Genomic DNA, 26388 nt, shown 5'->3' with positions numbered 1-26388 from the left:
TTACAGAGAAATTCTCCAAACCAATAGGGAGCCTCAAAAGAGTAAGCAAAAGGACTTGAAAAAAAAAAAGAGAGAGGATACAGAAAAACATAAAAGAGGACATCATAAAGAAACAATGTTTCTTAACCTGCACAGGTACATTTGGGGAAATCACTCTAGAAGTCTGGTTTACTGCTGTTTTCTATGGATATAAAACAGTTGGATTTATACTTTGGAAAACAGACTTTATTTACCCCTATGCACTGCCAATTCCAATAATAGGAAAAAAAAGGTAAGTCGAAACTTTTCTGGGCTGGCAGATTTTGGAGCCTTTATTTTAAAACTGCATTGCCCATTTGCACCATTTGATGAAGAGCTGTTACAAAAGCAACAGCTATTTGCAAAAGTACCAGTGGTACAAACGATCACATTTAGCAGGATTTTATTATAAAAATCACTCAGTTTAACCAAAAATCCATTAATGAAAAGACTACATGCAGGAAATTATGTCATCTTTCCCTAATTCTAGAACAGCTAAAGTATAATGGTTATGTTCACTTTCCCAGTGAGAGATATAACACACTGGGCATAGTCTCCTGTCTCCTTTTTTGTCAATTACATTAATACAGAATTTAGATCTCAGCCCACAAACCACCAATGCTTGTCATCCAGTTAAAATGCTGTAGGCATTTCAATTTCTTAAGAAAATTTCGACATAATATGTAAGGCTGTAACAAATAAGACACTTGGGAAAAAAGGAAAATGAAGAGGGAAAGTGGTTTTACATTTCTAAAACAAAACTGGAGCTGGTATAATCGTATGTTTCTTGGTAAGATGTTATAAAATGCCATACACATACGTTCTCATTTAAATTAACAATTTTACTTAATACTTCCTCCAATCTAGTAGATGCGTCATATGACCACATATAACAGCACTCACTGTTTCCCCCCTAAAATGAAGAAAGTAGAAAGGTACACAATGCCTGTATTTTCTTTCATTCATTCATTTATGGCTGTGTTGGGTCTTTGTTGCTGCGCACAGGCTTTCTTTTTAGCTGCAGCGAGCGGAGCTACTTTTCATTGCGGTGCGCAGGCCTCTCATTAAGGTGGCTTCTCTTGTTGTGGAGCACGGGGTCTAGGTGCGTGGGCTTCAGTAGTTGTGGCACATGGGCTCAGTAGTTGTGGCTCGCGGGCTCTAGAGCACAGGCTCAGTAGTTGTGGCACACAGACTTGGCTGCTCCGTGGCATTTGGGATCTTCCCGAACCAGGGCTCGAACCTGTGTCCCCTGCATTGGCAGGTGGATTCTTAACCACTGTGCCACCAGGGAAGCCTCGATGCCTGTATTTTCATGGATATGATTTCTTTTCTCCCCACCCCCTTTTTTTACTTGTATTTTTAAAAAACTTTTAAATTGGGAAATATATTACACAAACAGAAAGGACACAAAAGCGAACAGCTCAGTGATTTATTACAAAGCAAACAGTCACCTGTTAACTACTCAGGTCAGGACACAGAACACTGTCAGCACCCTAGAGCTCCTCTGCGGCGCCTCCCCATCATCACTCCTCCCTTGCTCCAAAAGGTTACACAATCCTGTTTCATGATAATAATTCCATTGCTTCTTTTTATAGTCTTATCACCCAAACATGCATCCATAAATGCTGTAATTTAGTTTTGCTGGTTTTTTTTAAAACTCTACTGTATAAATCCAATATGTACTCTTTTGGGTCTGGATTTTTTTCACTGAATATTATGTTTGTGACATTCACCCATATCAGTGCATTTTTAATGGATACACAGTATTCCCTTTGTATATTATAGTTTACTTATTCACTCTACTGTTGATAGATACCTGGGTGGTTTCTGGTTTGGGGATGTTATATATAATGCTGTTATAAGCATCCATGTGAACATATATGTACATTTTTGTCTGGTACATCCTTAGAAGACAAACTACTGGGTTATCCGTCACAGTTTACATTCCTACCAAAAGTGTAGAAGCATTCCCACTGCTCCATATCCTCACCAACACTTGGTTTTAATTTTAAAAGCAATTATTTTAATTTTAGCCACTCTGGGATGTACACTGTACCATTTTATTGTGGTTTTAAAATACATTTCCCTGGACTTCCCCGGTGGTGCAGTGGTTAAGAATCCGCCTGCCAACGCAAGGGACACAGGTTCAAGCCCTGGTCCGGGAAGACCCCACATGCCACGGAGCAACTAAGCCCGTGTGCTGCAACTACTGAGCCCGCGTGCCACAACTACTGAAGCTTGTGCGCCTAGAGCCCGTGCTCCGCAACAAGGGAAGCCACCGCAATGAGAAGCCCGTGTACCGCAACGAAGAGTAGCCCGTTTGCCACAACTAGAGAAAGCCCGCGCACAGCAACAAAGACCCAACGCAGCCAATAAATAAAAATAAATAAATAAATAAATAAATAAATAAATAAATAAAATACATTTCCCTGATTACTAATGAGGTTGTGCACCACTGCATATGTTCATCGGCCATTTGGACAATCTCTAGTCTAATATGTCTGCTTAAGTTTCTTGCCCATTTTTCCTAATTCTCCTATGGATTTGTAAGAGTTCTTTACATATTCCAGGTAAGAGTCTTACGTCAGATATGTGTGGCTTGACTTTCACCCTCCTAATGATGGTTTCTGATGACCGGAAGTTTTAAATTTAAATGTAGTACAATTTATTGATCTTTTCCATTATGTTAGTGCTTTTGGCTCTGTTAATGTCTTTCCTCATCTACTGAAGTCAAGTAGGTATTTCTAGATGCCTCCCTATTTTACTTTCACATTTAGAGCTACAAGCGACATAGAATTGATTTTTAGTATGCTATGAGGAAGGGGTCAATATGGATAGTCAACTGTCCCAGCACTACTGATTGAAAAGTAGGTCTTTTCCCCACTGCCATCTTTAAATCAAATGTTCCTACATTCCTGGTTCTATTCGGGCTAGCTACTCTAATCCTTGGTCTATTTGTCTATCCTAAGCAAATAGATCACTGTCTTACTGTTGTTGTAGCTTTACAGTGAGTCTCAATATCCTGTAGAGCAAGTCTTCCCACTTTGTTAATTAATCTTCTTCAGGTGTCCTGGTTATTGCGATACCTTATATTCCTATATAAATTTTACAATTATCTTGTCAAGTTCTATGAAAACATTTATTCAGGCGGTTACTGCATTGAAAGTTAGACCAATCTGGGGAGAAGTGACATCTTAACTATTAATTCTAATAATTCATCTGTAATTTTGAGGGGACTTGTATGTACACAATCACATCAACTGTCAAAACTGATTATACAGAAAGGATCTTTAGATAGTTGGCAAAGTGTTTGAGACTGAATAAGTGATAAGTACATTGAAAATAAAGCACTGTAGTTACTTATGTATGCTAAGGAAAACAAATGGTCATTCTGGAAAAGAAAAATAATCATGATAAACTATGTAATGGTACTTACATGCCATGATCCTGTAACAATGAATACTGATCTAATCAACACTTCCACATAATTATATTACACTTGGATGAAGGGATGGGAAGGGTATGTGTGTTAATGATGAGAGGTAAATCGTAATCTCTGTGTGAAATTCACAAACAATGCTCCAGTGAAACATAAAGTAGCAGTAAAAGCATGTTATTTAGGAATACAGAGGTAAACTGCAGAACTGCTTTACCAAATTCACTCTTCCAAAAATATAGACACAATTCCTATATATCCTACTTCTCAGATACTTAAGTGTACATACTGAATTTCTATCGCTGTAGTAAGCATAATTTATGACAGTAATTATGTCAAAAACTTTCATACCACTTACGAGAAATTATAAATAATTATTCTACTCCAATTTAACTGATGTAAAGTTTGGATATTCAGATTTTGGCATATTGTGGGGGAAGGAAAAACAGGGAAATGGGTTGACATTTTGCATCTAATTATAAAAATTGACAATATCTACGTATTTGCTAGAATTTACACTCATTCAGTTCACCTATACCAAACGACAGCATCTGTTATGTAAATAACAGAAACCTCAAAGATTAGATATGTTGGTTTTAAACATAGTACATGCTTTTAAATCAGATAAAAATCTTAGAATCATCTTTCAAAAAACTCTACGTACCTCAAATTATTACTAAAAATCTTTTTAAGAAGTAATTTTTAACATAAATGTGAAAAATTTTAGTTTTATTTATATAAAGAAAACATTTTATAAACAAGTATTTTAACATCATTACATAACAGTGTTTACACTAGAATTCTTATTCTATTTTTTTCTTAGCTATTTTTTAGAAAGGTTTGATACTTAAAGAAAAGTAATAAATTCTTACCTTAATGCACGACTAAGTTTCTCATAGTTCATTGTAGGTTTATTTTTACGTTGTCCCCATTTTTGTGCAACCAGTTCGGGCTGATTTAGCTTAAATTCTCCTTCATCACCAACCCAAGAAATGCAGTCTCGAGCATCCTTGTCAGTAAGAAGTTCTAGCAAAAACTGCCACAGTTGGATTTGGCCGTTGTTTCCTAAAAATTGACAAGAATGACAAATATTGACCACAATGCTACGGATTAACAGAAGGCAAAAGACAACACACAGGTCTTCTGGTGCATACTTCAGCCATACTAAAAACACAAATTTTTTTTACAAATGCTGTCTAAGTATCGCCAGAGAAACAGTCCATATTCACATTTTCATACTGTGAAATAAAACGAAATATACATAATTCGACAAATTTTATAAATACCAGATGATAATGCAAAAATACCTGTTCTGTTCCCAGGTGAACTTCTATCTTCTCCTGAAATCCTTGGAGCTCTTTGTACTTTAGCTGCCTTTGCACTACTATTTATAGCTTTAATGGCTGTTGGTGTAGCAGACTGCACTGATGCTGGAATAATTTGCACAGCTGCAAAGCAAGACAAGGAAAAAAATTTTTTTTCTCCTTCCAATACAAACAGTGAAAAAAATTACTGAAAGAAATAAAATGCAATTAGTTTAACTAATGCCCGTCTAATTACCTCAGCACAAGTTCAGAGGATAAGGTATGATGTCTGTATTACAGTTTGTGAATCTTAACATAGCGAATAAAAGTTGGTTTCCTTATTTTGGAAAAACTTAATGATGTGATAAATCTAGTGATACATTAAAGTTATTTTAAAAAATCTATTTTTTAAAATATTTGATCATAAAAAATGGTTTATCAAATTTTGGAGAATGTGGACAAATGAGAATTCACGTTCCACCGCTGATAAGAGTACAAACATACCCCCTTTGAGAAAAACTTTGGTCTTACCTAGTAAGGTTGAAAGGGTAGAAACCCCATGATATTACAACCAGAGAATCTCACAAGCATTCTTACAATATTCATTCAATGATGTTCACAAAGTTTTAAAAATAATATACAGCAGTGAAAATAAAATTGAGCTACATTTATCAACATGGGTCTCATAAATGTTAAACAAAAAAGCGAGTTACAAAAGGATATGCACAGTATAGCACCATTTTTCCCCAAAAGTTCAGACATGTAATCAACAATGCCCTAAAGTGTTTATGGTTACGTAAGTTGGTAAAAAGATAAAATATGCATAGAATAATAAACATCAAGTTCAGGATAGTCATTTAAAATGGGATCTACAACAGGTAGACCTGATATATAAAGTTTTATCTCTTATGGTATACACAGATGTTGGTTATACTTTATTATTTCTTTGTATATCTAAAATACTTCATATGAAATTTAAAAATTAGTTTTTCTTTTTACTACCTTGCAGTACTAAATAAAGAAAACGTTTCTTATTGATAAATGGGCCACACATTATGGGCACATGAATACTCACGTTGATCAATTGTAACTATCTCATTCATCTGTTGTTCTTGGCTTGCCAATACATCTGAAGAACACACACAAAAATTTTTTGTTTTCACTTAAACCAGAAATGCAAACTCCAATCCAGTAAAATTCAAAACAAAAAAAAAAACAAAAAAAAAACTCCACAACTAAAACAAAAACCAAGCAAACAAAAAAGCAAAACATCAAACAACTGAAACTTATTGGCATAATAACTTAAAAAGATCCTTGATCATCATTTTACAGGGAAAAGATATTTTTAAGAGAAGTAGAAGGAAAGTTCCAAATTCTTTTCATGTTCAGAAAAGTTATTCAGAGAACCAGGGTTTTCTAAATGTAAATACCTATTCTAAATCTATTTATCTATGTTTTATATAAAATAGGAAATCTTAAAGATCAGATCAAAGATGAGAATATACATCACAATGAAATTATTTAGATACACTTTCTTCATCAAAAAGGCTCTTTCTCTTCAAGATGATCTGAGAGAGTGTCATAATTTACTTAACTAACATCCATTTTTTAATAAAACGGCTTTAACTTTAGAATGCTTCTTCTTAAAGACAGCCAAATTTTCAGTGGAATTGTAGCTGTCCTCAGTGTCACAACTGAACTAAATAATTTAACATGTCTACAAATACAGCTCTCGACATGAGTTACAGTGTAAAAGGTCCTAGTGACCCTTTGGAGAACCATCCATTACTCATCTGTTGCTATTCCCTACTTAAATGGTATTCTTTACCTCTCAGACAAGAGTTTCACTTCCCAGTCTATATTCCTTCAGCCTATTTAGTGCCCATCATAGACTGGATGCTTCTCTCTTGAACTGAAATAGCACCTACCAGCAGTCATCTGTGTACTGAGTGAGTCCTGGGGCCTGGGCTCCCAACACAGTTCTACTTAGGATGCCATGCCAGGATCCAACTAAAGACACAGAGCTGGAGAGGACTGGGAAGCTAAAAAGAGATCTGAATCCTACTTGTCAGATGGGAGCTTTCTTTGGGGGTCCTGAGTTTGGGAGTTTAAACAATTACATGGAACTAGCCTCAGATCTGGGTTCTGATCTTAGCACTCACTTACTGGCTGTGTGACTGTGGTAAATTATTCAACCAACTTCACCACTGATTTCTTCATATTGAAATGAGATACCCCCACCTACCACTGTATGAGGTGGTTGTAAGGATTAAAGGAAAATATTTTTAAGAAGCACAATGCCTGAAACATAGTTAACTTTTCAGTAAATTGAAGACACTATTCTTTTATCCACATTCCTAGTTCTGAGCCTTCTCCCCAAGAACCACTGTCCCTCTTGAAGAAAAATGCATGCTTTATATTTGTGGTATATTTTCCCGCAGATTTTACAAAAGTAACTTGAAAAGGCAAAGTGCTATTGGAATGAAATTGTTCCATTCGTGACTGTAAATAAACACAGTGCCCTAGACCAAAAAGAGGCGAAAGGGAGTCACCACCACACAGCACAGGCATTACTGATCTGTAAGATCAGCTTCTCAGCCCTGATTTTCAGAGTGGAGTTTGGTTTGTTTCCTGGGGAACTCTCAAGATAACAAGGCAGAACACAAAAAGAGAGGGGCTTTGGAAAGGCTGGTCCAAGACCATACAGGCACTCTAAATATCATATTCCTCTATAGCCCTCAAATCCTGGTCATACATGAAGGAAGCAGAGCCCTAAGGGGCAAAGCTCTGAGCCTATGGAGGCATTTTATGAAGAAACTTTGGACACTAAAGGTATAAGGCAATTCTTTTTTCTAAATAAGACCCTCAGCAAACTGAGAGCTTTGTGCCTTTGGTGGCAGAAGACATATTCATATGAAGAAGGACATCATAGAGCTGGTACTACTGGAACATTTCCTAATTATCTTCCCCATGTATTGTAGGACTTGGATGAAGTTTCACAAGAAGGGAAGCTGCAGGAAGCTGGTGGCTCAGGTGGGAAAACTAACACAAATATGTAAAGATGGAGCTCTATCTGTTCAGTACTGTGTCTCCTTGATAGATCATTGAGGAAAAGATAAAAATGCTGGGTTAATAAATGCCTTTCAGAAATATGCTGTAGACTTCACTCTACAGGAGGGGCCAGAGAACTAGACTGTGCCCAAAGGAGCCTGTTCTGAGAGGTAAGGCTTGTGAATTATAGAAAGTCTGCCAGAAATAGCCTTACACACCACCCTATCCATTCCCAGATTCTGAGAATTAGATTCCCAAACCAGATGGGATTTCCTCACCAGGCAAAGAACCACGGCCAGATAAGCAAGGAATTCCCTAAGATACTCATCTAGGCTCTGGGGCTTTGTTACTTTTGAAAACAAAACAATTCCAGAGCAGAGCTCTTCTGAAGAAGACCCATTCTACCACTGACTGCAAGGAGATGGAAAGATACACAAGATTTCTCTGCCCCCTGTACTAGGAAGAGTCTCCGAATGAGCTTTAACATTTGAGAAGCACTGGGAGAACCAGAGAGAAACAACCAAAAAGTGCTGACCTGGGAGACAGAGCGAAAACCATGAATTTGAGAAAAACTAAACTGTAGTCTAAACACTGCCCTTGTTCTATTCTCGAGAGTCCCTACAAGAAAATGTTTCTGTAAACATAACTTACATGTTAAAAACCTGAAACAATTCAGGAATTTACCTTACTCAGCTGAAAAGCTCTGCAGAGAAGAAAACCTGCGAAGCCAAGGATAAACTTTCAACCAGAACATTCAACTTATTTATCTAATAGGAACTGAAACTGGAAATAAACCGTGTAAATATAATGAATGTAATAAGTCTTTTAAATATTTTTCTCCTCTTGATATTTAAGAGAACCAACACAAGAGAGATATTACCAATAAAAACAATGAAGGAAAGCTTCTCTACAGAGCTCATTTCTTATTCAACAGCAGATGAAAACCCTAAGCATTAAATGATTGTGAAAAATCCCTCTACCAGATCTGTCCCCTTACTGGGTACACAGTAGGATGAAATGCTACCAGTTACATTTTCATCCATAACCGTTATAAAACAAAGTCAGAGTGTCCTATTCACACATTCTGAAAACTATATGGGTTTGGCTAGCATTCCTGATTTATTTAACAGTGTCAGGGAATGGGTTACTGCTAAGATATTTTAACAGTCACTGAAATATAAGATGGATTAAAATTCAAGCAAAATAATTTACGTCTATTTGAGCTCTTTTTGTTGGACAGCCTTAATCATAATAATGTCTGTCAAGCAACATGGTAACACTATAATCTGTGGCTTCCAATTCAAGATGGTGTGTTGCATACTTACACTTCCCCTTTCTCCCTTAAGATCCCATTCAATTAAAAGATATTTTAAAAGATTTAATCCCAATAATGAAGGGAATGCGAGGGAAGCCACCTGTGAACAAATAACCTTAAATTTCTAGAAGATGAGCATAAAGGACAGGACTGACTGATGAAACAGAAGTCAACAACTAGAATATATGAACAGAGCTAAATGCAGGGCATAGAATCTTACTTCAGAACTTGGATTCTAGGGTTAGTCTGCCTGGGTTTGGAGCCTGGCTCTGCCTCACCTTAGGTTCTATAACCTTGTAGGGGCTCTCTAATCCTCAGATTTGTATCTGAAGAGATAAGGAAAGTAATGATCTGTGGCATTAGTACGAGATCAAATGAGATAATACATATAAAGCTCTCAGTACAACCTTACACAATTAATAAATGTTAATTATTATTGCTATTATCAATGAACAATTTAGATGAAAACAAAGTTATAAAGAAATAAAACTAAACTTAAGCTACAATGCAAATAGACAATAATTTCAATTTTATACATTTTCGAAGAAGTTCCAGATGACTCCAGAGAATTTCTCCCCGAGGAACCCGCTGAAAAAAATCTTCTTGGTTGAGACTACAGAGTTCTCTTCCGGAAATATTCAGCGTAGTGAGGTCTATATCGGTCATGCTGAATTCCTTCATTACCCAAACCACCCAATGCAGGACTTGGTCTGTGGACCACTGTATGGGATCTAAAGAGAAAAATATTACCATTGGCCTAGTTGCATCTTAGATATTATATAAATTTACAGTTAACTTGTAAACACACACAAACACGCAGATAAAATCCAGACAGGTTTCTTTTTTTTACAAGTAAGTGAAGTAAATAAACTCATTATATGAAATAAAAAAGATTCTTATGCTCTATTTTCTCCTTAGCTCCTTTTCAATTTCTTAATCTAAATTTTTGATGGATTCACTTATTTCTACATCAGTTAGTCTGGAATTTTACCAAGAAAAACAAAATGCAAAACTGCTCTCCAGTGGGCCAAATGGAAGAATAAAATACATGATTACCTTGTAGAAAATGGAGTAAATTAAACAAGTTTTAAAAAATTATTTTGTAGTAGTGTATGATTTGATGCACTGAAAAAATAAAATTATAAGGGGTTTCTGGGGAGACATATTCTCCAAAATATGAACGTACTCTTTCCTCACTTTTACTTCTTGTAAAAAGCTAGTTGTTCCTGCACTTACCCTTATGGTAGCACTTACAATACAACACGCTAATTGCATGTCTACTCAGCTGTCCCCCCATAAAACCTTGAGGTCTTAAATGTAAGGACTGTGTCTTGTAAACCACTGAATCTTCAGAGCTTACCACGGCGCTTTGTGCGTACATTTGTTAAATCTATAAAAGGTGAATCCAAATAGTTTCATTTTCTTCATCCTTTTTTACTACTGAATGAATTCACAAATAAAAAAGATGGTCAACATGTGTAAATAGTTCATGATTGTATCCCTGGCATGTAACGGAATTTCTACTCACAGAATTTTAATAAATACTAGCTGAATTAATTTTGGTATAGGTATTTCTGCACGGAGAAGGTCATCTATCCAAATGGTATTGATTATATGCCCCCAAGATGCATGCTATTCAATAAGAAAATAAGTGAGGAAAAATAACACTCAGGTACTTATCAAGAGCCAATTTACAGTAAAAATGAATCAAACATAATACAGGATTGCAAGCCACAGAATTGATTTTTTGTTTGATTTTTTTCACAAGGAAGTTAAGGAAGGAAGATTCTAAGAAGATGGCAGCAAAGTTTTAAAATTTCTCTGAATGCACACATAAAGCAAAACAAAACCCACCACTAAAAGGAACTAGAGAGCAAAACCAAAAATCCATGGACATTTACAATTAAACCAGGTGACATGATATCCCCATGGAACCCAAAATACATGCAAGTGAAGACAAAGCAGTAACAGTCACAAGAGCTGTATGGTATCAGCATCTGTGCAGGAGAAAGCAGAGGGAAGCAAAGGAACATCTCACTCTCCATCCCGAGCATGCGAAAAACTGAACACAGCCAGGAAGTATTCTTTGAAAGCACAGTTTTGCCCAACCCAGTAGCAGAGGAATACAAAGGTCCATGGTCAGCTTTAAAGGGGATGGAGCAGTGAAGCACCTGTGAAATTTTCAAACTAAGCCAAGGATCACTTCCAGAGGAGAAGACCACAATAAAGAGAAACCGGTGGGAGTGGAACTGAAATTGAGTAGCATCAAAACACGAAGGAAAGGGAGAGAGGAGGTCCAGATAAAAGTGAAGTCAAGGAACTGACAGGAACTGAGAAAGCAAGAGGCTCTATTTTTTAATACTACTCCAAAACAACAAACAGAAGGAGTTCTGGAAAGTTAGAAAAGCTATCCTGAAACACACTTCAAAGTTCAAGTAAGCACATTTTATGTAAACATGAACAAAAAAGTATCAGGATCAAAAAGTTAGAGGAGGGGCTTCCCTGGTGGCGCGGTGGTTGGGAGTCCGCCTGCCGATGCAGGGGACACGGGTTCATGCCCCAGTCCGGAAAGATCCCACATGCCGCGGAGCGGCTGGGCCCGTGAGCCATGGCCGCTGAGCCTGCGCGTCCGGAGCCTGTGCTCCGCAACGGGAGAGGCCACAGCAGTGAGAGGCCCGCGTACCGCAAAAAAAAAAAAAAAAATGTTAGGGGAAAATAGTTAGTCTGCCTTGTTTTCTTAAATAATATCAGGTCTTCTAGTTTAACATAACTAATTGCCATGCATGTTCTCCCTGCCTCTTTTCTCTAAGTCCTTAGTAAAATGATGCTAAAGAAACTTCTGAAAGATGTAAACTCACAGGAACATGAGTGGGAAACGACAGAAATGGAAGCATCTCCCCACCACGTAGGCACCAGGAACACTTTAGACCGGTCTACAAACCGAAGAGTGAGACCCTCTCCACCCACTCCACTTCCCTTTCCACTTCCAGAATGCAACATTTACACACACACATCAACCCTAAATCCTCACCCCAACCTTCTACTCCTGACACGTGTTTGGCCAATTTTCCAGAGAAGTTGGGAGACCCAGGAAAAAGATCTATACATGCTGACACTTGAAAATCTTTTAATAAAATGACCAACACCCCATTTCACCAGCATAGTCAACAAACTCCTTCCAGACTTCAAACTAATTAGCTTTAAAGTTATTCACTCTTAAATATGAACAGATGGTCAAAAATAATCAGATATTTGAGAGACGAAAAGGAAACCACTAGATGACCAAAAATAAACAGAAAAACAGAACCCAGAGGAAGCAGAAATAATGCAATAACAAACTGCAAACAACAACAAAAAAATAATAAACCTCCACTTCACTGTAATCAACATAGAGAGGAGAGAAAACATGATATCTGTAATATAAGATCAGAATGCTATGGAAAGGTAACAACCAAAATAAATAGCCCTTGTAAATTGAAACTAAAAATCAGGTTGCAATATAAAGAAAAGAAAGGGACTTCCTTGGTGGTGCAGTGGTTAAGAATCCTCCTGCCAATGCAGGGGACATGGGTTCGAGCCCTGGTCCGAGAAGATCCCACATGCCGCGGAGCAACTAAGCCCGTGCGCCACAATTATTGAGCCCGTGAGCCACAACTACTGAGCCTGTGTGCCACAAGTAACTGAAGCCCACGCACCGCAACGAAGAGTGGCCCCTACTTGCCGCAACTAGAGAAAAGCCCGCACTCAGCAACGAAGACCCAATGCAGCCATAAATAAATAAATAAATAAATAAACAATATATAATTAAAAAAAAAGACAAGAAAATTTGGCAGAAAGTAGTACAAATAGATATGAAGATGAAAAATAAGGAAGAAAAAAGATGTAGAGGATCAACCCAGGAGATTTGATAGGAGTTCTAGAAAAAGAACAGAGAAACACAGAAGGTTATTATCAAAATAATAATGAAGGAAAACTCCCCAGTACTGAAGGCAGAAATTGTGTAGATCAGCACTGTCCAACATAATGCAGGCCACTATGTAACTTTAAAATTTTCTAATGGCTACATTAAAAGGTAAAGAAACAGGTGAAATTCGTTTTGATAATAATTTCACTTAATACATCCAAATGTTTTCATTTCAACATGTAATCTAGGTAAAAAATTTATAAGATTGTACATTCTTTTCCTTTTGTACTGGGTGTTTTACTCTTACAGCATATCTCAATTCAGACCAGGCATATTTCAGGTGCTCACATGGGACTGGTGACCACGGCACTGGGCAGCGCAGGGCCAGACTGAGATGCTACACAGAAAACCCGAAATTGACAGCAAATGAAAAGATCCACACTGCCACTAGACTTGGTCTTAACAGCTTTCTTATTCTTTGAGGAATGGCTTAGGTCTCATCCTTCAAACTGGACTCTTTTATCTTGTTATGAATAACTCCTATCCTTGCTTCTTTAATCTTTCCTTCTCCCACTAGTTCCTAATCTTTCCTTCTCCCACTAGTTCCACACCATTTATCTACAAATACACTCAGGTCACCACCAACTCTTGAACCTTCAATATTATTTATTTATTACCCCAGCATTCTTCCCACCTGCCCCCCCCAATTCATACTCAATTTTCTCCATTTCTACAATGTTTATTTAGTTCTTATAATTCACCTTTGTCGCTCCAACTCAGCAGCTGCTTTTATCTAAATCTACCAATGAGCCTCTAATGACCAAATGTAATAGATATTACTCAGTCAGCATTCTTTGACTTTCTCAGCAGTGTCAAGACTTGTGACCATCTAAAACTCTTCCCCAATTTCATCAGCACTATATACGGTTCTTATTTTCCTTCTATCTGTTAAAGCTTTCCCCCCACTTCCTGTTCCTCAACCCTAAATGTTGACAAGGTCCAGCATTATGTTCTCTTCCATTTTATCTCTCTCCGTCAGAGACTGCATCTACTTGTATGACTTTAACAAATTCAATGTGACTGAGTCCCAGATAACATCTTTATCTCCAGTCCAAATTTTGTGCACCTGAAACTACTTTCTGGTGACCTCCAGTTGAATTTGTACTATTACTTGAAAATCAAGTACAATCAACACTTTCCCTTGAAAAATCTTTCCAATACCAGACTTTCCTACCTTCCCCACTAAGGTTTAGAAGGCATGGACTATCTTTCCTGTGCACTACTGAAAGCCCAGAATTTAACATGGTGCCTGGCTCAGGAAATATGTAATGAAGATGTAACCAATTCTTATATTATTATTGCCTAGTCACCCAAGCTTGAGAAGTTAGATCAATACTTGAATCTCCCCTCTCTACGTTCACACAATCCATCAATCAGTTGCTCAGTCCCATCATTATTTTGATTCATCTCCTCCTTTCTGCTCCCACAGAAATCACCTGGTCTAGGCTAACCTAAATATTATCACCTAGTCACACCCAAACTACCTGCTCCAACTTATGCCATATACCACTGCCACATTCATTTTCAACTGTCACTTCCATCAATCAAAAACAGTTCAACAGGGCTTCCCTGGTGGCGCAGTGGTTGAGAGTCCGCCTGCCAATGCAGGGGACACGGGTTCGTGCCCCGGTCAGGGAAGATCCCACATGCCGCGGAGCGGCTGGGCCTGTGAGCCATGGCGGCTGAGCATGCGCGTCCGGAGCCTGTGCTCCGCAACGGGGGAGGCCACGACAGTGAGAGGCCCGCGTACCACAAAAAAAAAAAAACAAAAACAGTTCTACAATGCTACAGAATAACTCCTTACCCAATGCATCTTCTCACTACTCACACTTCTCAGCTTTGCACAAACATTTCCTGTCGGCAATGTCTAGCAGTTTCCTTGCCTATAATAAACTCTTCCCCAATTTTCCCCCAGACCACTATGATCCTTTTGAGATTCTAAGAGTATGTTTCTTTATACCAGTTATTGACAGCTTAAAAACATGTTACGTTTATAGCAATTATCTTTTTTCATTTATCTTCTCTCTCGTTAACTACATTGTGAATGCCCTAAGGGCAGATTTTTTTCTTTTTATCTTTGTATTCCCAGCACCATCATATGTTACAGTCCAAAAAAAACAAAAACAAAACCAAAGAAAATCAATATATTTCCTAAAAATTCTACATTTAAGATAGATAATCTACTCACCCTACTGTCTTTCATGTCAAGCTTAATTCTTATTATTCTACCTAACATAATTATTATGCATTTTATTACCATAGGGTATCCCAAGACGTTCTTGCTCTTTCCTATAACCTTCCAGAGCAGCAGCCCATCTCGTCACTTGTTCTGAGGTTTCATCTGAAATGGTTGTAATGTGTTTTGTGCCATCAAGAGTTATCACTTGAGCTTCCTCAACAAGATGTGCTTCTGCTTCGGCATGGTGGGCATCTGGATCAATAACTACTTCAACTGTTTCCGCAGGTTTAACAATTTCCAGGATGTTTAGCTTTGGTTCAATTCCTTACCAGTGATTAAAAAGAAAACAAGTATATCTAAGTGAAAACACGAAAGTCTCTAACAAATAAAAATTTAGTTGAGTTTATATGTTCTCAAATGGTAGAGCAAGGCTCCATTTTAAATATTTTTAGCATTATGTCTAGAGAATTTAAACAGATTTCTATTAAATGAGAAAAACAACAATTCAGCAGAACTTTGATAGATTAGATAACAGTATTGTACCAATATTAATTTCCTCATTTTGATAACTGAACTGTGGTCATGCAAAAGAATTTCTTGTTTTTGGAAAACACACTAATGTATTTAGAGATAGGAAGGAATAATGTCTACATCTCATTCTTAACCAGGTCAAAAAAATAATGTGGGGATGAGGGAGAGAGAGAATAAAGCAAACATAGTAAAAGTTAACATTTGGGGAATCTGGGTGAAGGATATCCAGGAATTCTTTTACTACACTTGCAACTCTTCTGTAAGTCTAAAATAATTTAAGAATACCACCACCACCATGCATATATACACACACACATGCATGCAAGCACACACACACACCACCTACAAACATTAGGAAAAAAAGTACCACTATGGAATAGAAAATTAAAACTACACTATGGAGAGTATAAATGAGTAGCTACTTATCCTGAGAAGTTGAAAAAATTAAAATTATTTACTGACTCCTTTTCTTTTTAGAAGACAAAGTACATGTATTAAAAATGAACAGACACTAAGCTTGTTACATTAAATTCACATCATTAAATTCTGATTTTCATTTTCAATTGAATGAAGAAAAACCCAAATACTTAAGATATTCAAAATAGAATAAACTAGCCCTTTATGAAATAATCTCACTTATATTAAAATAACAGCTGCAAAAAACTATCATACTACTTAACAGCTACTGTTTGCTCACTGATTCAGTTACAATCTATATCAAAAATTTAATCAAAGTGTATTTGCAAGAAAAAACAAAACTCAATTTCAATATTCTGAAGTTCAATCAGGAAAATCATTATTACAAGAAAATATACAGCTATAATTCATCAGGTAGTGTAAACAGAAGTCAGTTCTTTCAAATATACATGAGGAAACAAATTATAATTTTTGAAGAAGATTTTTCCTAAAAATTATCCCCTAATCCTCCATTCAAATTGCATCAAGTCAACTCTTCTTAAACACACCTATACTGAGAGGTCACTAAACTTTTAAAGATAAAAAACAAAGATTGATTTTCTTTCCTATTCCCAACAATAGTAAATCCTGGGGAAATTAAGGATCATAAGTAGGTAGTTACCATTTTCATAATGTGAAGAAAACTTTGGTTTGTGAAATATAATTGTAAGCAATACAGTATGTTCAGAGATGAAAATTAATCTAAAACTGGTTAGAAATCTCAAAAAGCCACATTTAAAAAAACTAAAATTCAACCCACCAAAAATGGTTTCCTAATTTTCTAACTTGTGTATTTACACAGATTAGTAAAATACTGTGATGGATATGGCTGACTGGGTCACATCACATCCTTTGCAAATTCCTCTCTCTGTGCTAAACTGCAGAGACTATACATGTCCTTGCAGCTACGGCTGCAGATGTGATTTAGGTTCTAGAATCACTGCCATGAGCGTTCCATTTGGAGATGAGTTAAGAGGGACAAGCAAGCACACGGCATCCATTTTTTGGCTAATGTGAATCACTGAAAAGGCAGCATGGTTCCAAATCGACAGCTATAGTTGTGGCTTTCAGATTTGGCATTTTCCAGATCCCGGCAGAGCAGCAGCTTCCTTGGCAGTCCCGTTCTACAGCGTGGCTGAGGCATTCTTAGAAAGTCAACTAGAACCTGTTCTTTCAGCCCTCCCTGTGATCCTGTTATTTACTACCCTGTAATATACCCTTTCCTGATTAAAGTAGGTAGAATGTGTTATACTATCTGCTTCCTCCTGACAGATAAAACAATTAAATCAAAAGCATGAATATTTGGCTATAACATCACATTAACTAATTTAGACAACCATCTAAAACTTATAAAATTGAGTTCCCATATTAGAAAAACATGAGCTAAACTTTTAAGTAACAACATTAAAAGTAACTTACCTTGGTAAGAAATTACCTGTACACTAAGCTGTACAGTTCCGTCTGTCTTTACTCCTTGATCAAATAAACTTCGTTCTGGATCCAGCTAAACATGGATAAAATGATTAAGATTATTTTAGCTCAGTCATCTTGTTTAATATAAATGGATGTGCCAAACAGGACTTAATTACTGAGGCATACTAATTAAGTTACAGAACACGTTTAATTATTCAAGTTGTCCTATCATTTAATTCTTTGCCAAAACTGAAAATAACTTAACCACTGTGGTAGCAATTAAGGACAACACAGACGACAGGATTTACTGTAAGTGGTGGTTTTCTCTAGCTCTGGAGTCTAGTTTAGAATTTTAAATAATGCCAAAGGCAATTATTTTTTCTGTAAAAGTATTTAAAGTAGAAGATAATGCTATTTATCTGCCATGAATAAGCAAGGGTGTTTTATTAGTGGGGACAATTTATATAAATTTATTTATGTAATTCTTGCCATTATCTCCCTTTTAATCAATGATACACATTTAAGATCAGGGTTAACTCTAAATTTTTGATCATAAAGTTAATGAAGTTAAAGGACTTATAACCTTACTACTTGACCTAGCTGTGAATATCTTTAATCATAATTCTGTATCCTTTCAGTACCTTTCAGTATCAGTGCTTTTGAATACATTTCACACAAATGGCAAAAAGTAATTCTGACTTCTAGACATTTTGTCATCCATTTATAAACAGCCTTCTGTTGTAATTATTTTGAATAATGTGTATCTCTGTGTCTGCATATCATACAGCTGGAGGTACAAAGCTCCTCCCACTCTCATTCCCAAGAATTCAGCCAATACTGTAGTCATGGTACAAACATATTTTCTAATATTAAAAACATCATACACATAAAGCCTAAAATCTTAAGTGACTATGCATCTAACTTAAACAGAGACAAGACAAACTTTGTAACCCTACACTTGGACAGGTCAAACGTGGCAGCTTCACTCCTTAAGACAACAGTCTCTGCCTGACATTTTGTTAAAAATTCTCCTCATAGCAAGATTTCTCCCCTCTCCAGTAGACACTGGTATTATCTACTAGAAGCTAAAGCCTGTATAACTCTGAAGAGGGCTCTCAGGTACTGGACACTCTAGCTAGTTCAGTTAAGAGCTGGCACAAGGACAAAACTCAAGCATGATATTTGATCTCAGGTCATATTCCTTAGAGAAGTACAACTCAACTGTTGTTCATCAGCTCTGAAGTCAGCACTCATCTGAAAATACAAAAGCATTACCACAAGCAGCAAGCATTCTGACTCCAACTGTATATTTGCATTAATTGACATGGAGAACAGAAGTTACTATCCTCAGATCCTTTTTGAGGAGGAGAAGGGGGAGGGGGACAGGAAGAAATCCAAAATGTCCTAGATGCAAGGCCAGCTCTGAATTCTATGATACTATAAATTATGCATATTTCCATTTATTCTACCAATATATATTGAGATCCTATGATAGGCTGGGTACTTTGCACGTGTTACTTTCGTTTTGCTTAGGTCAGGTATTGTAAGAGCAGCAACAAATATCAGAGCAAAAAACAAGTAAGAGATTGAGTCCCTTAATTTTACATATGAGAAAAAAACAGGTCAAGTCCAGTGACAATGAATTATTCAATAAAAACTTTATTAAAAAGTCAGCCTCAAACAAGTGAAGAGTTTTAGAGTCACACAGGCCTGGGTTCACATTCCAATGTATCCCTTTGTAGCTTATCCAAAATTTACTGCTGGAGCAAATAAAGATGGAAGGGAATATAAAATCATTTGGTCAAACTATCTTTAAAAGATGAGGAAACTGATGCACAAAGAAGTTAAAAGTTAGAAACAGGGTGTGAGGACACACTTCTTCAGCTTCCAAGGTCAATGTGTTTCTCACTACTCTACGTTTTAAGCTCTGATTAAAATGTATTTAAACTTCTCATTTTATATTTGTCAAAGTAAAAAAAAGAATGTTTGATTTATTACTCAATCTTTTAAAAATAATTTTAAGTGGAGGAAATTTTTCTGAAAGAATTCTTTTTACTTCTAAATGCTTACATTTTATAATAATATAGGTCAAATGGAGAAAAAGGTCACAGCTAGAGAGAAAAGGCCAACAACAAAACATTTCTAATGCAGATATAAATGCTGAAATACAAATCTCAAAAAAGAAAAAAATAATACCTGGATATCTTGCAGGCAAATTTCATGAGCATCCAAAGAACACTGCAGTCTTGGTTCTAGTAGTTTCTTTAAATTGCCTATTGGCTCATTGATGTCTATGGCCTGGCTTACACATTCAGCTGGAGTGTAGGTTTGTTCAACAATGCTAAAGAATACAATGTTAAAGGATCCAGTGTTAAAGAATATAATGGTTAACAATTACATTCTTACCCTGGATATTAATGCAATGATATGGTGAAAACAAAATTCAACACCAAAACACATTTCTGGCCTTTGAAACTCCTTTCTGCACAGACACCTTTCACAGTGGTAGGCTCATCAACAGCTAGTGTTGTCAAGCTTAATACTGAATCACATCGCACAGAGAAATGCTAGCTTGAAATTTAAGGCACCTTTTCAAATACACCATATTATATACATACATGTGTATGCATGTGTGTATACACATACAAATATTGCATATACAATATTTAAGGAGAAACATTTGCATTTATATTATATTTCCAAGTTATTTTGAAGAATTTTAGGCTCAGAAAGGAATATATAAAGCCTCTTCAAAACTTGTATGCCATCTCTACTAGTCAATTTCTCTTTCCAAGATTAATACAATTTAATAATGTAAATTATAAGACATGAAAATATAAGTTATCAAAAATATTTTCATTTAATCTAATCTGAAAACTACTGGTTATAATCAGTCTAGATCCACCTTAAAAAATTATAATTTTCCTTTAAAACTCTCTAAGGGCTCTTTTGCATTATTATTTCATACTTTGAATTCTACAAAGTTCCTTGAGGTAAAATCTCTGGTACGTAATTCTACGTATCTTTTGTGAATCCTTATTTGAGGCCAAACAGAAAATAGGTACCAATTAGTATTTGCTGAATTGATAAACCTAGAATTCAATCAAGTTTCATGACATGTTTAATTTATATATGGTTTAAATCTCATTTGCAGTTGTCAAAAACAGTATGTATTTAAAATTTGTCAAGTTCCATTTTCACATAAATTCCAAGTATAATGCAATATACACATGATATTCACTGAACGTATTCAGCCTAAATTCCTAAAACTTTTAAAATTTATAAAAGAGAACAGTCATGACTGAAAAAAACAAGATTATTTTAAAATAATAGTAAACATATTCTTATTACTATTTGTTAAGGTAAAATAATTGGGTCTTTTGGCTAAGTGAGTATTTTTACTAATTCTTCAGCTATAGCAGAGTGGGCTATATTTTTCTTTTTTTCATAACAATAATCTTTAAAATGTCACTTTAACACAGATTTTTAAAGACCTATTTTACATGAGCTCAACATTTAAAACACTTTTTAATATTCTGTTGCCACCATTTAAACCTTGGGAGATCCATATAAAAAACCTGATTACCAATTTCCCTTGAGAAAGTGTGGATGATCTCACATCACTGGACCTAAATTTCTGCATAGCAATCTGCTACAACTAGACAGCTAGCTATAACTGCTTCCTTTACATAGCTACTCCCCAGGTCAACAGTAACTATCAACCACAGTAACTACCAATATCTTACATGAGACATCAGCAAAGGTTTTCTGTAAGGGGTCAAACAGTAAAAACTTCAGACTTTGTGGACCATTTGTATGTATGTATATATAAAAACAAATACGTGCATGTCAGTCTCCAAGATAGCCCAAATGATTCTTACCTCCTAATATTCACATCTTTTCATAGTTCCCTCCCGAATTGTACCAAGGTTGGACTGTGTGACCAAAGGACTAAGGACTAAGAGTGATATATGTACTGTTTCTTAGATTAGGTTATTTAAAAATAAGACACTGTGGCCAAGGCTCTCTCTCAGACCATCTGCGTTAGGGAAAGCCAGCCACCATGTCATGAGCAGCCCTGCACGGAAAGAAGCCCATGTGGTGAGGAAGCGAATGGTCCTGTCACCAGTCTTATGAGTGATCTCAGAAACAGATATGCCAGCCTCAGTCAGCTCTTCAGATGACTGTAGCCCAGACGAACAGCTTCACTGCAAGCTCACAAAGTACCCAGAGCCAAAGCCATCCAGCTAAACTGTCCCCAGGTTCTGGATTCTGAGAAACTTCGTGCGATAATAACAGTTGGGTGCTTTAAGCTGCAAAGTTCTGGGGTAATGTGCTACATAAATAAATAAATAAATGTATGTATGTACGTATACACACACAACCTAAACATTTATATGTGCACATGTATGAAAATTAAGAAAGACATGCAGCCTATTGTTTCTTCCGTTGGAGAAAATAGCATAATCGAACATGTTGAAAAGCTCCATTAAAAATTTAAGGTCTCCCAGGCAGCCATGTCAAGGTATTTTAGACCTTTTCTGTCAGGAAAATGTTTCTGTACCAGGGCATGGTGGGGGAGGACAGGACGGAGGACACTAAACTGGGGTTTCTCTTTTGAGCTAGAGCCAAACGTCTCTTCTGAGCAGAAGAGGTGGCATAAGTAACCGCAGAAAAAATGGGGGAGTTGCTAATTAACTGGCATGAAATCTCAATTATGCAAGACAAATAAGTTGTAGAGATCCATTGCACAACATTATGCCTGCAGTTGACAATACTGTATTGTACACTTAAAAATTTATTGAGGGTAGATCTTGTGTTAAATATACTTACCACAATAAAATACAATTTTAAAAAATTTAAGGTCTTTAACCTCAGCTGCACTCTCAACACTCAGCATCCTACTCAACTTTAGTGATCTTCTCCATTCCCATCATAGTTGTTCTGAACCTTCGTTACTCTATGTCAGTTTTCTGCTACCCTTGAGGTCCTTTTACTTTCAGTTTATTATCTCCTGCTTTACAGAGTAAAGTAGGACTATTAGCCATTACCCTCCTCAACCTTCTTGACTCCCAAATCCCTATTTTTTACCCATATTCTCTCCTTGGATTCAGAACTCATTACCACTGCCCTCCTTCCTTAATGGAGTAAGTAATATTCTATTACCATTCCAAAAACTAACACCTTTCACTTCTCTAAATGCTTAGTACTGTGATGGCTCATACAGATGTATGTTTCCTCAAATACAAGGTAGTCTCTACAAGGGCAAGTTACAGTCTCATTTATTCATGTACTCCAGACAGCTGTTATTTGTTGAATTAGTTCAGGCTGTGGATTAAACTCTTACTGAAATAAAAGTAATCAGCACTGACAAAAGGAAAAAGAATCAAACAGTGCCTGAGGGGGAAAAACCATCACAATCAATTGCTTGATCATTATCAGCTATACTTATTACTGTCTTTAAAACTATCTTTTCCTCCCAGCTACAAAACCAACAAACCCAGTAAGTCTGAGGAAAAAGGCAATACATTATCCCCCAAAATGCTGAGGTCAGTTGGAAAAAAAAAAAAGGCCCCCAAAAGAACTTAGCGTGATTTTTTTTTTTTTTTTTTTTTGCGGTATGCAGGCCTCTCACTGTTGTGGCCTCTCATGTGGGATCTTCCCGAACCAGGGCACGAACCCGTGTCCCCTGGATCGGCAGGCAAACTCTCAACCACTGCGCCACCAGGGAAGCCCTTGGCTTCATTCTTAATTAGGCATGTTGATAATATAAAAAGTGGTAAATTAAAAAAATACCAACCTTTCTTCTGTGCACTCTGGTTTCTCTGTTCCATCAATCTCAATTTCTATCAGCTCCTCTGCTTCTCTTTTCGTCATGATTGAAGTATTTCAAAAGCTGACCCTACAAAAGTTAAAATGAAAGACATTCTGAAATTATCTGCATAAGCAGACACGGTATACAAGAAGTAAAGACCCAATTCAAATAAAAGTGGAGGATAAGCAGAAGAGGAGGAAGTAATCTTCACATATAAAAGAAAATCCACAACTAATATTTATAAACTAGTTTTTGTTTAAATGGTGTTTATTAGCCTGACATGACATCATTGTCATTCCCTTGGATTTACTGGGATGTTTTCAGCCCAATCTCAGCCAATAAATTAATTCAGGTTACTTCAAAATTAAGTGAAGGCATGTCAACTATATTACAGCAATTCAGTCTTAATAACAGATTCAAACCTGCAGCTTAAAAATCAACATAGAAATTCCCTGGCAGTCCAGTGGTTTGGACTCTGCACTTCCACTGCAGAGGGCATGGGTTCCATCCCTGGTCAGGGAGCTAAGATCCCTCATGATGCATGGTGTGGCCAAACAAAAAACAACATGGAGATGAACAATTTACAATGGTTCAGCTAAAAGCTGTACCTTCTTAGCAGAATTTATTGCAAACCATTATACTGACAGAATAATATAAAAGTTAATCCCAGCTTTGTGTTACATTTCTTATAAATGCCAGTACAATATTCTCAAACAGCAAAATAAAGTAACAAAATCATTATAGATATGTGCATTATTGCCCTGATTACACACTAGAATTTTATTTATTTATTTTTTTTGGCTGCGTTGGATCTTTGCTGCTGAGCGCCAGCTTTCTCTAGTTGGGGCAAGTGGGGGCTACTCTTCGTTGTAATGCATGGGCTTCTCATTGTGGTGGCTTCTCTTGTTGTAGAGCACAGGCTCTAGGTGCGTGGGCTTCGGTAGTTGTGGCATGTGGGCTCAGTAGTTGTGGCGCATGGGCTCAGCTGCTCCGCAGCATGTGGGATCTTCCTGGACCAGGGATCGAGGATCGAACCTGTGTCCCCTGCACTGGCAGGTGGATTCTTAACCACTATGCCACCAGGGAAGTCCCAACACTAGAATTTTTTATGATTGTTTTTCAGATGTGGTTTTATACATTTTAAATAAACCATTACTTCAGTTTTTAATTCTCTCGTGTAAAATTATTACCTGCTACATTAAACTTCCATTGATTTTTGTACCATTGATACATTATGTGCCATTTTGTACCATTTGTACTCTTGATACTAAAACATTATAATTAAAAAAATGCTAAGTAATGCATAAAATAGCTGCATATATTGGTATTTCTTTATGACCATTTCCAAGGTGTTAATGTTTCAGGCTGTTAGGACCTCACTGTAGGTCAGTGAATCTGTCTCTGGACTCAATATATATTCTCAGTCCAGAATAGAGTTTTCTAAGTTTACTACTATATCTAAAAAAGTACTGCTAAGTGCCTTCGACTCTCTGACTTGCAAGGAATGGTCCTCTAAATTTGGTACTTTAATGTTTATAAAGGAGTCCGTGCTCCCACTTTAAAGATTTGACAAAATGAAGAATTCAAATATTCATTCCTATTAATAATAACCATTATTTACTGAGTATCAGGCACCACATTCAAATGCTTTACACAGAACAATCTTATTTTGAGTCCACCCTCATAAGAAAACTATCCAGAGGTTAGTGAGGCTAAACTGCCTGTGGCTCCATAATGTCATGCTTTAGGTCTATCAACTGAAGTACATGCTCTATACTGCAAATATACACTAGAACAAGAGCCTCCACCATCTCTTACCTGGAATAGCCTCTTCCTAACACGTTTCCCTGTGTTGGTGCCCTTGCCCCCCTGCAGTCTGTTCTCAGTCAATACAACTGCCAGTGTGATCCTTTTTAAAACTGAAGTTACATCACAGCACTCCTTTGATACCATTCACAGTAAAAAAAAAAACTAAAGACTTCACAATGGCCAACAAGGTCCTACGTGATCTACTCCCCATCCCCATTCTACTACTGCTCTGACTCCCTCTCCCACACTGGCCTCCTTACTTGTCCTTACATCTTTCTTCTTGTCCACAGCACTCATCCTCTAACATACTAATAATTTACTACATTTATTGTCTTTCTTTCTCTGTTGGATCACTGCCAGGGTGCAAAAACCAAAACTGTCCAAAAGTGACCCCAGGAACTTAAGTTGGTTTGCCTGGCCTACGGACTTCCCCTAGCTACTGGAGGTGGGAGGGGCTTCCCCAGGTCCCAACTTCTCAAGGGACCAAGGTCTTTGTGGTAGGCACAATAACAACCCAGAACCTGTGATTATGCTAAATCACATGGCCAAGGGGAATTAAGTTTACTAATAAACTGACCTTCAAATACACAAATTATCCTGGCTTATCTAGGTGAGTCCAAGGAAATCACAGTATCCTTAAGAGGGAAAGAGGGAATGTGAAGAGATCCAGAGTGATTCAAAGTGAGAAGGACTTGACTGGCTGGCTATGACTGGCTTTGAAGATGAAAGAAAGGAGCCACAAACCAAGGAACGCAGGCAGCCTCTAAAACCTGGAAAAAGGAAACAGATTCTCCCCTAGAGCCTCCAGAAGACATGCAACTCTGCCAACATCTGATTTTAGCCCAGGAAGACCCATTTCAGACTTCTGACTTCAAGAAATGTATGATAATAAATTGTTTTCAAGCCACTAAGTTTGTAGTAATTTGTTACAGTAGCTCTGGGAAACTAACACAGTCTTCTTTCCCACTTTAAAAAGGATTGTAACTCTCCTCAGGTCCAAACATCTCCAAATGCTGGGTAGCTGGTTTTCTGACAACTTATTCTATAAATCGCTGGCATCCAAATCTAGACTGCCTAGTACAAAAATGATCTGACTT

General features: G+C 36.8%; 1 protein-coding gene across 4 annotated transcripts in view; it reads right to left on the bottom strand.

Annotated features, from left to right (window-relative positions):
- The window catches only part of GABPA (GA binding protein transcription factor subunit alpha), a 36350-nt gene that overhangs the window by 5167 nt on the left and 4795 nt on the right, over positions 1-26388 (bottom strand). For 3 of the 4 annotated variants that reach the window (XM_004318113.4, XM_019922844.3, XM_073804408.1), the window contains exons 2-9: positions 23468-23569; positions 19864-20008; positions 17674-17758; positions 15346-15591; positions 9661-9855; positions 5834-5887; positions 4762-4902; positions 4327-4519 (exon numbers count right to left, since the gene is read on the bottom strand). In XM_004318113.4, coding sequence (XP_004318161.1) covers positions 4327-4519; positions 4762-4902; positions 5834-5887; positions 9661-9855; positions 15346-15591; positions 17674-17758; positions 19864-20008; positions 23468-23544 — 1136 coding nt within the window. In that variant the 5' untranslated portion in view covers positions 23545-23569. Of the gene's footprint in view, positions 1-4326; positions 4520-4761; positions 4903-5833; positions 5888-9660; positions 9856-15345; positions 15592-17673; positions 17759-19863; positions 20009-23467; positions 23570-25300; positions 25439-26388 lie in introns of those variants that run through there. The other variant, XM_019922845.3, reaches the window with a different exon arrangement.

The sequence above is a fragment of the Tursiops truncatus genome, chromosome 4 (genome assembly GCF_011762595.2).
Source record: "Tursiops truncatus isolate mTurTru1 chromosome 4, mTurTru1.mat.Y, whole genome shotgun sequence".
In the NCBI taxonomy this organism is placed as follows: domain Eukaryota; kingdom Metazoa; phylum Chordata; class Mammalia; order Artiodactyla; family Delphinidae; genus Tursiops; species Tursiops truncatus.
The sequence above is the reverse complement of the archived record's forward strand: the minus strand, read 5'-3'. Positions and strand labels throughout refer to the sequence as shown.